At 40.9% G+C, this 14,898-nt stretch overlaps 1 protein-coding gene across 1 annotated transcript in view; it reads left to right on the forward strand.

Annotated features, from left to right (window-relative positions):
- LOC123514738 (CD2 antigen cytoplasmic tail-binding protein 2 homolog) overlaps positions 1-14,898 on the forward strand; it is a 118,802-nt gene that overhangs the window by 44,962 nt on the left and 58,942 nt on the right. Inside the window, exons 3-4 of the mRNA XM_045272830.1 lie at positions 1,385-1,551; positions 3,072-3,221. Of these exons, the coding sequence (XP_045128765.1) occupies positions 1,385-1,551; positions 3,072-3,221 (317 nt within the window). The remainder of the gene's footprint in view (positions 1-1,384; positions 1,552-3,071; positions 3,222-14,898) is intronic.

Raw genomic sequence — 14,898 nt, forward strand, 5'->3', positions numbered from 1 at the left:
TTCATCAAATTTATCGGGTGTCTTCGCCATCAACAGTCACTGACACATAGAAGTTATTTACCCAGTTACAATAAAAGTATGTAATATAAAAAGAAGAATATATAAGACAGCATTCAGTCACTGGAAAATATACTGATATGTGAACACTACAGAAATGTATACAAGAGCACTCACAAAAAGAATGAATGGAGTGTTATGCTTAATGTAGTAATGAGAAGGCAAAAAGGAAAAAAAGAATAATTGACAACTTCTAGCAGAAAAATTGAATTGTGTGTGATGCCATTTTGTGTAATTGTTGAGTTATCTCAGTGCATGTTCTCAACTAAGATGTGAGTGTAATGCTATCTGCAATGAAGATCTCCAGGCCACAGCTGATTCTCGGAATGAACTAAAAAAAAGTGACCGACTATCTGGCAGCAGGAATGATGTCATGCACCACTTGCAGCTTTGGTGCTTCTTGCAGTCCCTGTAGTCCCAGCTACAATCTCAGTTTAGAAAATTATATCACAGCATACACATTTGGGGGTAAGTGAAGATCTGAGTTCCCCCCAACTAAGTAGAGTGAGAGGGTAGTGCGGGGGTATTTGTCCTTGTTCTTTGCCAACTGCTCAACAGGTCAGGCAAGTCGTGGGTTGCTAGGGTGTGTGAAAGATCATTTAATCTGTAACAACTGTTACACATGAATAATGTCAGTATATGGTGAGTTCAGTGTCCACTGGTTATCTCATTCATGCCATCACAATGCCACCAGCGTTATGGTCGCTTGTTGGTTATGAGTTGTAACCGAGTCACCTAAGTCATTCGTTCATGTACTCTCTCAGCACTGTTTCCCTGAGGGTGAAAGACAAACACATGTAGTTTTTCACTATTTTGGCTTAAATGTACATTCATTTACACTATACTAAGATAGGCTTGCACAGACACTAGTCTGCACCCGGCAATCGCCACAGAGTTACGTCCGCCCAGACTCCTGCTCCCAGATCCATGGTCCATCTTCTGTTAGTGTTTCCTTGCTGACAATGATGACCAGCTCTTCATAACACATTTGTCACATAAGTTAGATTATTACATGATAATGGGTTAAAGAGAATAAAGCATATTATGGTACAAAGTGCATGTAAACCTCACTACATTAATTATAATAATATACATATACTGTAAGCAACTATGTACAGATCCCACACCTATGTGTGAGAGTGGATGCTATCTCAGCATAGTCCCTTGGTGCAACTGTATGGAGAGGAAAAGAATAAGCATTGATAGGGACATGCGGCTGACAGCCCAGTTCTTGTGACTATTTGTGAGGAAACAAGATAATAATAATATACAATTTATACCCTAACAAGTAACTACATATATAATGTAAAACATCTTATGTGCACAGGGCAGGAGGAGAAGACAGTAGATTGTGAGGGTGACACTCCAATAACACCATTCAACATGAAAGAGGAAATGGAGGATGGCCATTTTGATGGGGATGGATTCTACCATTTCAAGAAGAATACTGTACAAATTAAGGATGCATGGCTTGATGACATTGATTGGATGAAGGTATGTTATTGAGACTATATCTCAATGTTGCTTTACAGTAATTTTTTACTGCATCTTGGTAGGGGCACAAAAGTTTTTCTCTCCTGTATTTCTCTTTTCCTAATGTTATTCTCCATTTTTTTTAATCATCTTGTTTTATTCCCATTTTGGTGTATTTTTGTTTCTTGTTGCTTATTCTTTCCTCCTTTCTCAACAGTTATTACTTTAGGCTACTGCATAATTTATAGGCCATCCACATCTGACAAAACACTGTGCCATATCTCTGTGTAAGAAGGGGATCTGGTTTCTGTGTTATATTTCTTTTTGTCACTTTTTTGTAATATTTAAGGAATAGAGTGACAATATTATTTCAATCTGAAGGAAAATTGATTTTATGACCTTTTTCTTTATAAATAGTTGTTATAGCTTAACAAATACTTAAGCCATTATTTTCTTTCATTATTCTATTACTACTTTAAAATTAAGTGGGTATCACACAGGCACTTTTTCCTACAATATCATGTCATGCGACACCATTTCTGATGAGGTGTCACAGAAGAAGGGAGATTTCGCTTTACGTGGCCTCTACAGAAACTATCGAAAACTCTCGCGGATTTCCTGCGATTAGGAGAAAGTCATTGAAAGTATGTAGTGGATGTATTGTGTTAAACATAATACTATAGTAAATTATCATTTAATTGGTGTTGGGTATCTTTATTTTATTATGAAAGTTTTATCCCGAATTTAACTGTTGAATATGAGCATGGAATTTTTATTTGATATCGTGGTTTGTTTACATTTTGCTTTCGTTTACCACAGCAGTATTGCCTCGAATCAAACTAAGGATACTTGAATCAAACCAAGAGATAATTGGCTGCTGCATTATCACCCATTATGACTCCAATTACATGGGGAACACAGATGGAACACACACTGATTGACTTGGTTCTGGACCAGCCACCACTGTGGACCACCTCGCATCCCAATTGTACTTCCTTACCTAGAGACAGCAACACGCTATACTGACTGCTTTCTTCTCTTCTAGCTAACCATTTTTTGGTCCACAGCCTCCTCCTCCTTCTCCTCTGTGTACTTGCAAAGCAAGTACACAGACTCCCACTGCTAAAATAGTTCAGTTAATGGCATCCAAGTTTGGTGATTTTGCTTCTGCTGTATTTGTTTCATTGTCCCGCTGCTGTGTGTTGTGTTGTTGTCTTTCTTGAGATGCCATGTGATATTATTTCCGCGACGTTTCGTCAAACATGCTGTCGCATGACGTGATTTCACAGGAAAAAGAGCAACCATGTGATACAGGCTTCATTGTTAGAGGCAGCTTGAATTTTTTAATTTTTCACCCAGATATGCACTATGCTTTCTTATTGAATGTCAACCATTCACTTAAATGTTATCCAAGAATAAGATCTGGACATTCTTTTTCTTTTCAGCTCATATGTTTGTAATTTTTTTATCTTAGTGAACATTAACTCAAAACAATCCATTTCTCAAGTATTGATCATCTTATTTTGTACTCCTCTCCTCAGATCAAGAGTTGTGAGGGAGATGAAAAAAAGTATGGGTCTGATGTTGAGAGTGACATAGAGAGTGAAGAAGCTGTCAGCAACATCATTGAAGTGTACAGAGAAATATTGGTTTTCCTTATGGAGGGAGAAACAGTTGCCAAAGCATTAAAGGTTTGACAGTGCATTTGTTAAGCTGTTTATGTTTGTTATTATTCAGATAACAATGATATTGAAAAGTTGGAGGTTTGCATTAATTCATGGTGAATGTGAGAGTTTATGTACTGGTTGTCTTGTGAGTTAAGGTAGTACATACTTTGGGATATGATAATTCAAGTAATTCCAGGTTGAATTACAAATAGAAATGGTACATTACAGTAGTAATCATTGAAAATGCGTTGATTCATTGTTTACTTTCACTCGCAGAATGCTCACTGTTTAGATATCAAATAATAGGTAAGTACCATATTTCTTTGAGTATAGAACAATCTAAAGTATTGCTTAACTCTTGATTTTGGGCCGGGAAATGTAAGATAGATGAATACTTACAAAGTGAAGTTTAATTGTAATTTCATGTGCATTTAACTGTGTCACTGAGATAGGAAATGAGATGTTAATGTCGCCAGTACGATATCAGTATTTTTGAAAGTTGGTTTAAGGGAGCAGGCATTGTATGTAAAAAGCTTACTTCCAAAAATTTATTATAAAATGTAAAACGATGTGAAGGAAGGCATATCCTACCTCAATGACACAATTAAATGTTTGTGAAAATATTATCAAACTGGTAAGTATTTGTTCAATCTTGAATTTTACATCAGCAAATCACTTGTCTACTGAAGCTTGCTTCCCCCATGAGATAATACCATGCTGCCCACACGTCAGTTGCTACATGGCTCCCACACTGGTCAGATGCTCCTTCCTCCCTCCTCTGCTAGATCTTCGCCTTTGCTAGCCTGTCACCTGTTACACAGATAGCTGCCATTCTCTTTTCCACAAGCGGGTTTTGGCCCTCAATTAATCCATGTTAAGGATTCTGCTTATGACGGTGTTTGCTCTTAGCTGCCATGTCTTCCCTGGATGACGGCTCCCATGGAGCCAAGACATCGGCAGGTTATAAGGGCAAGTCCTCTAACAGAGGACAGACGAGTATTATGAGTTCATGCCTTGGGGAGGACAAGTCCTGGCACAAACACTTTACTACTTTTCACAGGAGTTTAAAGAGTGACTGTACACCATCTGAAGATTACCCGTCCTCAAGCAGAAGGCAAGACTGCACTTTGTCTGCTCAGTCAGCTGGTCCTGCGGTACCACTACAGATGTCTCCCTTTCCCTCCCCATCCAAGGAGAAGATGCATGTGGCTTCTTGGGCCATGCTCATGGATGCCATTGCCAAAATAAGGGGCAACATGGTGAAATTGAAAACAGAGATGGCAAGGCACACAAAACTCCTTGAGAGCTGCAGGCAGGGTGATGTTGCTGGATTAAATGCTGGTTTCTCTGGGTTTTCACTTGATGATGACGAGGACAGTGAATAAGGGGAACTTCCTGCCTCACCTATACACAGCGTGTTGTTGCAAGGCATTAAGACTTATGAGCCCTTGAAATGTTTTTCAGCAGATGTTGAAATACAATCTCAGATATGGTGAATCATCCCTTTGATAATGGGATGCATGAGGAGGACTACAGAAAAGTCCTGGAAGTTGACAACACCAAGAGGCCAGGCCCTGCACTGGACCCTCTTGAGTGTAACTCACAGATTTTAAATGCACTGAAATCATACACTAAAGAGACCGATTTCCACATGGTGGTTGGTAAAGACTTTACTCAAGGATGCCACTGTACTGGACAATTTTGCACAGGAAGAAGGAAACTCTGTGGTGGCTCAGGAAGTTGGTCTCCTGAATGGGGCTTTGACCCTGCTAGGAAACGCTAATCATCGCAACAACCTGACAAGACTCTTTATTATCAAGCGTAAAATCAATCATTAGTAAGTTCACTTATGCTCAGACCAGGTTCCAACAACAAGATTGTTGTTTGGAGATGATGTCTCGCAGTCTGCCAAACAAATTGAGGAGACAAAGACTGAAGAGTAAATTCTCCATCAGGAAATCCTTCCCACTTGGAAATTCGGCGTCAACAAACATGCTGGGGAAAAGTATGTGTGTTCCAAGGTAGAGCCCCTCCCAGAGGGTTCCCAACAAGGTTCCATCCTTACGGACAACGATGGGTCAGCTCCAAGGAAGAACCACCGCTCACCTTCCCCACAGCAGGACTTTGAGCCAAAAAAACTCCCAAGGCTGGGGACACAGCAATCGTTGGTAATAATACAAATTTTGTTGTAGGCAGACTGAGGAATTTTTTGCATGAATGGCGTAAGATCACACTTGACCCTCTATTCTCGACATTGTTGCTCACTGCCACCTTGAGCTTCATGTGACTAACATTACACCTTTGTTTTATGAGTGTGAGGAGTATGGTTTTAAGGAAAAAGATAAATTTCTCATTGATCAGGAAATTACTAAATTGTTAGATCTCAAGGTAATTGCTCTTACTCACAAGTAGGAGGATCAAAATAGTCTCTCTGATATTTTTAAGGAAGAAAGAGAATGGTGAGTTTAGGATGATAATCAATTTATAAAAGTTTAATTAAATAAACATATTGCTTATAAGCATTTCAAAATGGAAATTTTTTAGCAAACAGTGAGACTTGTAAACACAGGGGACTTCATGGCTTCTGTGGGACCTTTGCCATGCTTACTTTTCGATTAACCCCTTCCCAGCAGCAGAGCAGATGAACGAACTACCAAATAAAAAATTGTCTATATATAGACGCTACCGGCTTTTATCCATTCGTCTATATATAGTTTCCCCACAAATGGTTACTCCTGATTGACATCTATATATAGACTCTGCCGCAAAACAGAACAAACAATTGAATCTATATATAGATTCTGCCGCAAAACTGAACAAACAATTGAATCTATATGTAAGTGTTGTTTGTGTTTCATTGGTGGTAATATATGCCAATTTGTTTGTTTGAATGTTTTAGTTACTCACATCCAGGACTTGTGACCTGGATGTACGTAATTTACTTCCACTTTTCTTCGTATTTTTTCACAAACGTACTTGTTTTGTACTATTCATTTTTAGGCAACGTTGCTGGCATGTGGTACAGTTCTTTCTCTTAGACATGATAGGCTGATGATAAAAAAAAGTTTAAATAATGCAAAAATTTTCAGTATTAGTTTCAATGCGTAGCACATCTACCATCAAGAAAGCACAAGCGGTGACCGGCCTTGATAGGTCATTTTGACCAGTGTTTGGGTAGTTAAGATGCCAAATAATGATTTATTTTATGAATTTTATTATTTATAAGGAATCGTCTATATATAGACGATGCTACAACTTAGTGCAGTAAAATAAGAACTAGCATTTATATATAGACGATCCGACAAAAAGTCCCGTTTTCGAAACGTCTATATAAAGATCCTCCGCCGGGAAGGGCTTAAGATAGCTGAGGAACAACAGAAGTATCTCTGTTTTAAGTGGCATTGGAAGTTTTTTCATTTCACCTGTATGGTCAATGGTATTTCAGAAGGTCCACATCTTTACACCAAACTAATAAAACCAGTCTTTGCTACTCTGTGAGAATTGGGCTATACCATTACCAGCTATATTGATGACACTCTCATTTGCACCAGTTTACTGTCTGCTTGTTACAACTGTATTAGTGATACTTTGCATTTGTTAAGGAAACTTGGTGTCTGTATCAATGAGAAAAAATCTATTCTGGTGCCCACTAAACATATATAGTATTTGGAAAATATTATTGATTTGCAGAATGCAACTGTCACCTTAACCAGAACGTAGAATTGAGAAAATTTTGCATAGTTGTACTCTGCTGTTGCAGAAAAAGAGAGAGAAAATTGTAAATACACGAGACTTACCTCAAGGAAGTTGAAGTGTGCTTGTGATTTTATGAATCAAATCACCTCTGCTTGAGGGAAACATTTAACATGAGATCAGCTGTTGTGTTCCACACCGTCAGACTCACCCACATGACATAAACCAAGAATGTACTAGTAACTCTCGATGTACATGATAGATGCGTTTCAAGAGGCATCACGTATATCAAAATTCGCGTAAAACAAACATATAATTTTCATTAGAAACAATAGATAATAGGGGGGATGCAGAATGTGGTCCAAAAAAATTTGTACAAAATACTCTATTTATTTGGCTGAATTAACATGTTTTTATTATTTACCATTCTAAATAATAGAAGTGTATTTAAAGTAAAGGGAAAAGCAAGAAATAATAAGAAAAAACAACAAAACAAAGAATACATAAACAAAACACTCACTGCGTCACTGCCTTCACCACTCACACCACAGTCAGTCACCATCTTCCTCTGAGCTTTACCACTTTATCAAAAATCCACTTATCGAAAATAACCCCACATGCAGAAGATGAAGGACATTTTGGGGCCATCTTGGTGAATTATAGGCAGATTGAAGAGATTCCGTCTGTACTCAGTGCTGGCAGACTGCACATGAGGCACGAGAAGAGTGGGAGCTGGATCCAAGATTCTTTAACAACATCAGAGCAACCTCCTGCCGCGAAATGGCATCCATGAACGCTTGGAGGGACAGTAACAAGGTTGCTATAAGGTTACTCTCAGGCTGCTGGTAACACCACCTCTCCAGGTGGTGTTAGTGTCTTATATGTGCATTTATGTTCACAAAACAACATTTCTATTAGCTTTATACAAACCTTGCCCCCAAGAAAGGATTGTTTTGTAATGCATAAAGTGAAATCTTACATGGAATACCAAGAAATAAAGCAGAGATGAGATCGCCCACAGATGAGGCAGAGACTCGCAGCGACTCTGCCGCTTCTTCCTCTTCTTGTGACCCTTTTAGCTTGCGTGTTGTCTTTTACCACGATATTTATGTTTCCACTCCTCTATTGCCTGCTATACTGCATATCATATCTTAGTATTCATATACGCTCATGCCATGAGGATAACCTCGACTCCATGGCACTGAGTGATAGTGAATTACTAGTGAAATACCGCAGTTGAGGCGGGCATGTTCATGCTTTCCTCAAGCAGAGGTGATTTGCTTCATAAAATCACAAGCACACTTCAACTTCCCAGAGGTAAGTCTCATGTACTTTACAATTTTACTTCACCAAATCACCCTCTGCTGAGGTAAGCATTCCCTTGAGGCTTTAAAGCCATGCCTGGGAAGCTGTATCTGAGCATCCAGCCTACAAGGAAGGTTGATTAAAAATAACACCGCACAATATGAACCTTCATTTGCTGCATTGGTCCCAAAACTAATTTTGCCACTTTTACATTTCATCTTTATAGTTTGTCCAACCAAGCACCCTTGTGGCTATTCCACCCTGACCTGCATTTGTACAACTGAAAGTAAAATTCCCCATAAATATGTTGCATCCAATATGCAAACTGTGAATACAAATTACCCCCAAAAAAGATATTCCACCATTGCATCTAGAAAAACATGAAAGGTAGTGCTCGCTTATGTATCAGATCTATGTATGCATTAGCCCAAAGTATCTAACAAATTCAGGATTATTCTAGTACTGCAGCATGAAATGGATCTATCGTGCCAATGTGCTTATCATAAAATTTTGCAAAAGTACTTTCCCTTGTCCAGCCAGCTCTTGCCATAATACAAGAAAGCGGAACTGCCATGGCCTTGGCCTTAGACGCTGTAGCTGCACAAACGGCAGTGAATTTAGTTGTGTCCACCCCAGACTTATTTAGCATTGTCTTGATCCATCGAGCAATGGTGTCCCGAGTTACCACTTTGTGTGGATTAATAAAGATGACTAATAAACTATCATGTTCTGGGACAGTACCCTGTCTAAGGGCCTCTGTCCTCTCAAGGTACTGCCGTAAAGTTACACAGACACACAAACTAGCATCTTTGAGGTAAGCCTGAAATCTAATCATATGCACATTAAACTGTGGCCTGCACTGCTTGATGTTTCCACTTAGTGGAACTGAAATGAAGTCTTGCTCAATACATAAACCCTTGACTCAATAAATGCAAGGTCTGCACCCTTGCAGCCTGGATCAGCGCCATCAACACAACCAATTTTAGTGTCAATGCCTTAAGGGACAACGTGTGCAACGGGTACCAGGACTGCAATTTTCTTAGCACAGGCTGTACGTCCCAGGTCACAGTGTACCTGGGTAGTGGTGGTCTCAGGTTAAATACCCTTTTCATAAATCTGATGACTAAGGGATGGTTACCAGTCCTGCAGCTGTCAACTACGATACCTAGGGAAGAGAGAGCACTTCTTGCCATGTTAACTGAGTCATACCTGACATTTCTGTGAAAAGTATCAGACAAGAAAGTGATTATGTTGGTGAGAGTGGGATTAAGAGGATTAAGGTTCCATCTACTACAAAATTGCGACCATCTCTTTCTACTTCTGTGTACCTTTTGTCCATGAGGCCATGAGGATATCCGTACCCTCTGCAGATATTGCTTGTGCTTGGAACTGCTCCCTAACAGCAGGCATGCCATCAGTCTGGTGTGACGCATGACTGGGTGCTCCTTTGTAGAGGACGGGTGGGTGAGAACCTGTCTCCTCATCGCAATAAGGCGTGGGTGATCGATGAGCATCCTGAACAAGGTCCCCATCCACAGCTGTGACAACCAGAAGGGAACAACCATCCACCCCCTTGCCTCTTCTGCTCTCATCTTCTGTAGACATCAAGTAATTAATGAAAATGGGGGAAAGATATAAGATAGTTCAAACCTTGCCCAATTCAGTGAAAATGCATTAAAATATTCCACCTCTGGATCTGGTTTCTAGGAGCAAAACGAGGATATTTGCTCATTAAGCTTTGATGTGAACAAACTATGACTGGTGTACCAAATACCTCACATAAAAGTTGAAAAATGTTTACATTAAGTTTTCATTCATGCCTGTCATTAAATGCACGCGATGTGATGTCAGCCATCATGTTATCTTTGCCTGGGATATGTGAACATGTGATCCATGCATCATTAGCGATACACCAGTCCCAAATTTCAGTGGCAATACTATTACAAACTGGTGACTTTGTGCCTCTCATCTCATTCACATAAGTCATAGCAGTGATGTTGTCGCAGAGCACTTTGATATGTTTTCATTTTAGGTCTACTCTGAAAGTCTGAAGGACAAGCAAAATAGCTTTAAGCTCAAGGGTGTTGACGTGCAGGTGCCTCTCTTCCATAGACCAACTCCCAGAGGTAGACCATTGATCAAGTTGCCCCCCCCCCTCCCTGCCTATGTTGGAAGCATCAGTATATAAGTTGATTTTAGTACCTGTCCTAAAAAATTTTCTGTTCTGTGTGTTAATATTATGAATGCCTTCTGTAATTACTATCCATCGGTCAAAAATTACCTTTTTCAGTCTGCCAGGCTGTAATTTTCTCTATTTCTAACTATCTATAATGTAGCTTGCCCAGCTCCACTGCTGGAATGGCAGCAACCAAGAGGCCAATAACTCTAGCTACCTCCCAAATCTTCTCTCTACTTTTCCTTATGAGCTGTTCACAGGCATCGGTAATTTTCAGCACCCTGTGTGCTGGTAGTGATATAGTCATAGAAATGGTGTCAATAACATTACCCAAATATTCAATACTCCTAGTGGGGGCCAATACAGACTTTTCTTCATTAATACAAAAACCTAACTTCTGTAAAAGATCAATTGTGTCCCCAATACATGGAAGGCATCCTGACTCAGAATTGTTACAAATCAGAGTATCATCAATGAGCTAGTAATAGAATAACCTCTCTTCCTTAGAAATGCAAACACTGGTTTCATTAACTTGGTGAAAATTCTTGGACCTTCAGCAATACCATAGGGAAGACAAGTGAATTTATAGATAGTATCATCACATTTAAAACATAAGAAATCCTGTTGTTCCTCTGCAGTCTTAACTGAGTAATATGCATGCCTTAGATCAACTTAGGCTAAGTAATCCCCAGCATTGATAAGCGTGATAGTTTGCTCAAAGTTTTCCATTTTGAAATGTTTGTATGGGATATAGTTGTTTAGTTCCTTTAAGTTAAGTACCATCCTGTATCCACCACTCTTTTTAGATCTAAGAAAAATGGGAGAAAGAATTTGAGCTTCCTTTCTCTGTGTAACCACAAGTACTTTTAACTCCAATTATTTTTTTATTTCCTCACTAATGATAAGCTGTTCCTCTAAGCTGAAACGATATGCACACTCCCCACTGAATAAGTGCTCAATGTCAGAAATATTAATGCCCAGATGGCAGTGTAACACCATGTCCAAAATTACTGGGTCCTTAGTAATTTGTCTCCACACATGAACAAACGTATGAAGTATGCTTCAAAGTTATTACTAACCTTGGTTAACGCTGGGGCCTTTACTGACCCCGACCTCTGGTGTTTTTTGAGTCTGGGTCCTGATGAGCCTGGAATTGCCGTTGGCCACCCTTGAAGCCCCTCTGCAGTCCATAGGGCTGGAACCTCGGCATGTAGTACCTCTGAGTGGATTTCCCTCAGAAGCCTCTGGACCTGCCACCAGTGAACCTCCATGGGACAGGGTTTTTCTTGGCTGCAAACTTATGTTTCAGCTTCTCCGTATCCTCGATTTGCATGGCAGACTGAGATACATCATTGCCAAACAACATATGAGACATCAGCCACTTATCAGAACACAGGTGTGAACATTTATGGTTAATTTCCTGCTTCTTAACAAAACGCCTAACCAAGTTATTTTTGTGGTTGGCATGCCCAAGGAATGCCAAAGTGCCATTAATCCTGTTCACTTCCTGTTCAACCAATGGGTAATCATCCTCCTTTGCAAGAAGTGACTTTGTAAGGATGATACCTGCCAGAAGTGACTTTATAAGGATGATACCTGCCTTAAGAATGTTACCACTTACATCTTTGAGTCGGGTGTCTGCCTTCCTAGCATCCATTTTGAGGGTCTCGCAGTTCTGGGGATTGCACTCTACAGGAGCCAGCTCGGGACAATTGTTAGGTCGAGTGGTAATCCTGTCCTCTGAGATGGCCTTGTAATCCTCCTCCTGCATACCTTATTCAAACAGGAAGTTGACCATCCCAGCAATCTTGTCATCAATGTCCCCAGAAACTGTGTCAGGAGGCCCCAAATCCTTTGCATTGTGAAGCAAAACACTTCCCCTAGGAGTTACTTCCATGATTTCACCTTCCTGACTACCGTCATCAACAAACCCAGAAAAGTTAGCAGGTGACTGATGTCTTGTAGAAGCACTCACCTGAAAATTCACCTCCTGCGCCGAGGATGGTTGTGTATTGGCACTAAGTTTTGCTACTTTTTCTCTCAACACCGCCAGGATGGCTTAGGCACGGAAGCGTGAGTGGTGGGGGTCTGTGTTTAAGCTGGCGACCGCCACACGTGGCATGATCGGAGACAGCCTTGATGCACCGGGGAAGCACTGGAGCTGCTGCTATGATGCCTCTCCTCTCCATCTCTGGATGACCTGCTTACACTCCTGCCAGGAACCTGGGTGCCATCCCCAGAGCAAGACATGACTCCCAACCTGCACGTGGTAATCTGTACCATAAACAACCACTACCCTAACATATTATAATTGTTAAAAATGGCAGAATGGTAGGCCCAACCCTTACCATAGCACAGTGGCAGGACTAACCCATGCCACAAAACTAAGTAATATGTGAACCTTGGCTAACTGGTAGGCCCAACCCATACCAGAACTCAATTGGTAGGCTCAACCCATACCAAGTAAAGTAGCCAAATAGCAGGCCCAACCCATGCCGGCATATATATTCAAACTGAGCACCATGATACAATGTACCTATGTCTCCAATGACATGGCAGTAGGTCTGGCAGAAAAACACAGAGCAGTAGTGCGAACGTTCGGCCGATATGGGCGCAAACCAGCAACTGACAGTGTGGAACTGAACAGCTGATCTCATGGGAATGCTTACCTCAGGAGAGGGTGATTTGGTGAAGTAAAATCGGGGAAGTGGCCAGAGTTGTTGGTCTTCTGGTTGCTGCAATCCCTGTTGTGGAAATGGGCTAGTTGTTTTACTGAAAACTGCAAAAATTGCAACTTTTCAGAACACCTGTGGCAACTTTGACAAATGGATGTCAATCACAGATGACATGAAAATAAACTTCAGGTGATGGATCAACCAAGTTCTGTGCAAGACAGGAAAATTTTCTGCAAATCACCTGACATTGAGTTGTACCTACACTGATGCTTCGGACTTAGGCTGGGGTGGTTACCTCAGTTCTCAGACTTCACATCAGTGCTCGGGAGCTCAAAGCCATTTTCCTTGCCTTGAAATCTTTTGCATGTGAACTCAGAGGAAAGTATGTCAAAGTGTTCTGTGATAACACCACTGCCATTACTTATGTTAATGAAATGGAGGGCATGAAATCTTTGATTTGCAATGAGATTTGGAATTGGTGTTTAGATAGAAATGTTTGGATTACCCGCTCTCTTATACCCGGTAAAGACAACTTCATTGCAGACAAAGCGTCTCACAGATTTAATGATAAACATGAGTGGAGGCTAAATGAAAACATTTTCAGGGACATCTGCAAAGTTCTTGGGACTCAAAGCATTGATTTATTTGCCTCTTGATTAAACAAACAGATAGACTGGTATTGATCTTGGAAACCTGACCCAGAGGCCAGATTTTTCTATGCCTTTTCTATCAACTGGGGACAATTTGAGCCAACTTATTTTCCCCCTATTTGCCCTGATCTCCAGATGTCTGCAGAAGTTATGAGAGGAATAGGCAAAAGGTTGGTTGGTGGTTCCACTGTGGCCATCTCAACAGTGGATTGGGGCACTACTCCAGTTGCTTGTCAAAGAACCCTGGCTCATCAGACAAAGAACATGCTCACTCTCCCATTTGCAACAGAGGATCACTCGATTATGAGACACACCAAGTTAATGGCTTGTCTTCTGTCCAGGAAAACCTGCAAAAACAGGGCATTTTGGCTGTGGGTACGGACATCATCATGGCCTTTTGGAAGCCTGGGACCCAAAAGCAGTACCATACACATGTCAGCAGATGGACACAGTTTTGCTATAGGTGGGACATCGATTCCCTTAATCCCTCTGTAATCAATCAATCAATCATGGAGGGCATATGCTATGGGATGCGTCGCCTTGCCTACCTTATGGCGCCACTCCAGCCAGTCACGTTTCACGAGTATCCATGCAGGCTCCCTTCTTGTGCCAAGTATCTCCCAGCAGGAGGCATCGACTTGATGCAGCCATGAGTTCTGTGGACGTCCCCTTGGCTTCCTCCATGCTGGGTTATCCCTTTCAGAGATAACCCAATATGCAGGATTGGCTTCTAGGTAGCGTGTCACATGCTCATATAGTCATAGTTGGCTTGACGGACTATGCTGGTAAATGGCCTCAAATCAGTCCCACGGAGCATCCATGTCTCACAACCATAGAGTAAAATAGAGATCACTTGAAGATCTAAATCGTTGTCCGGCTGCACATGTACCGACAAAGCCAAATACAGTAAGTTATACGGTAGTTCTTTATCCGGTAAATTCACAGTTACAGTATTTGGAAATTACTACCCTCGATTCGATATATGGTAAAAAAAATTCACATACGGTATCCGCTCATGTCATCCGAGAGGGCCCAGTGTGGGGGAGCAGGGATGATGACGTCATCCACGCCACACCTCCCCGCCACTCACAGTACTGACTTCAACTTGACCATTTTGGAGCCTGTTATCTCTTCCTCTCCCCCCTCTTTTTTTTTTTAACTGCATTAAAATAAGGATAGGATTGGACCACTCAGAAAAGATG

The sequence above is a fragment of the Portunus trituberculatus genome, chromosome 38 (genome assembly GCF_017591435.1).
Source record: "Portunus trituberculatus isolate SZX2019 chromosome 38, ASM1759143v1, whole genome shotgun sequence".
Classification (NCBI taxonomy): Eukaryota; Metazoa; Arthropoda; class Malacostraca; order Decapoda; family Portunidae; genus Portunus; species Portunus trituberculatus.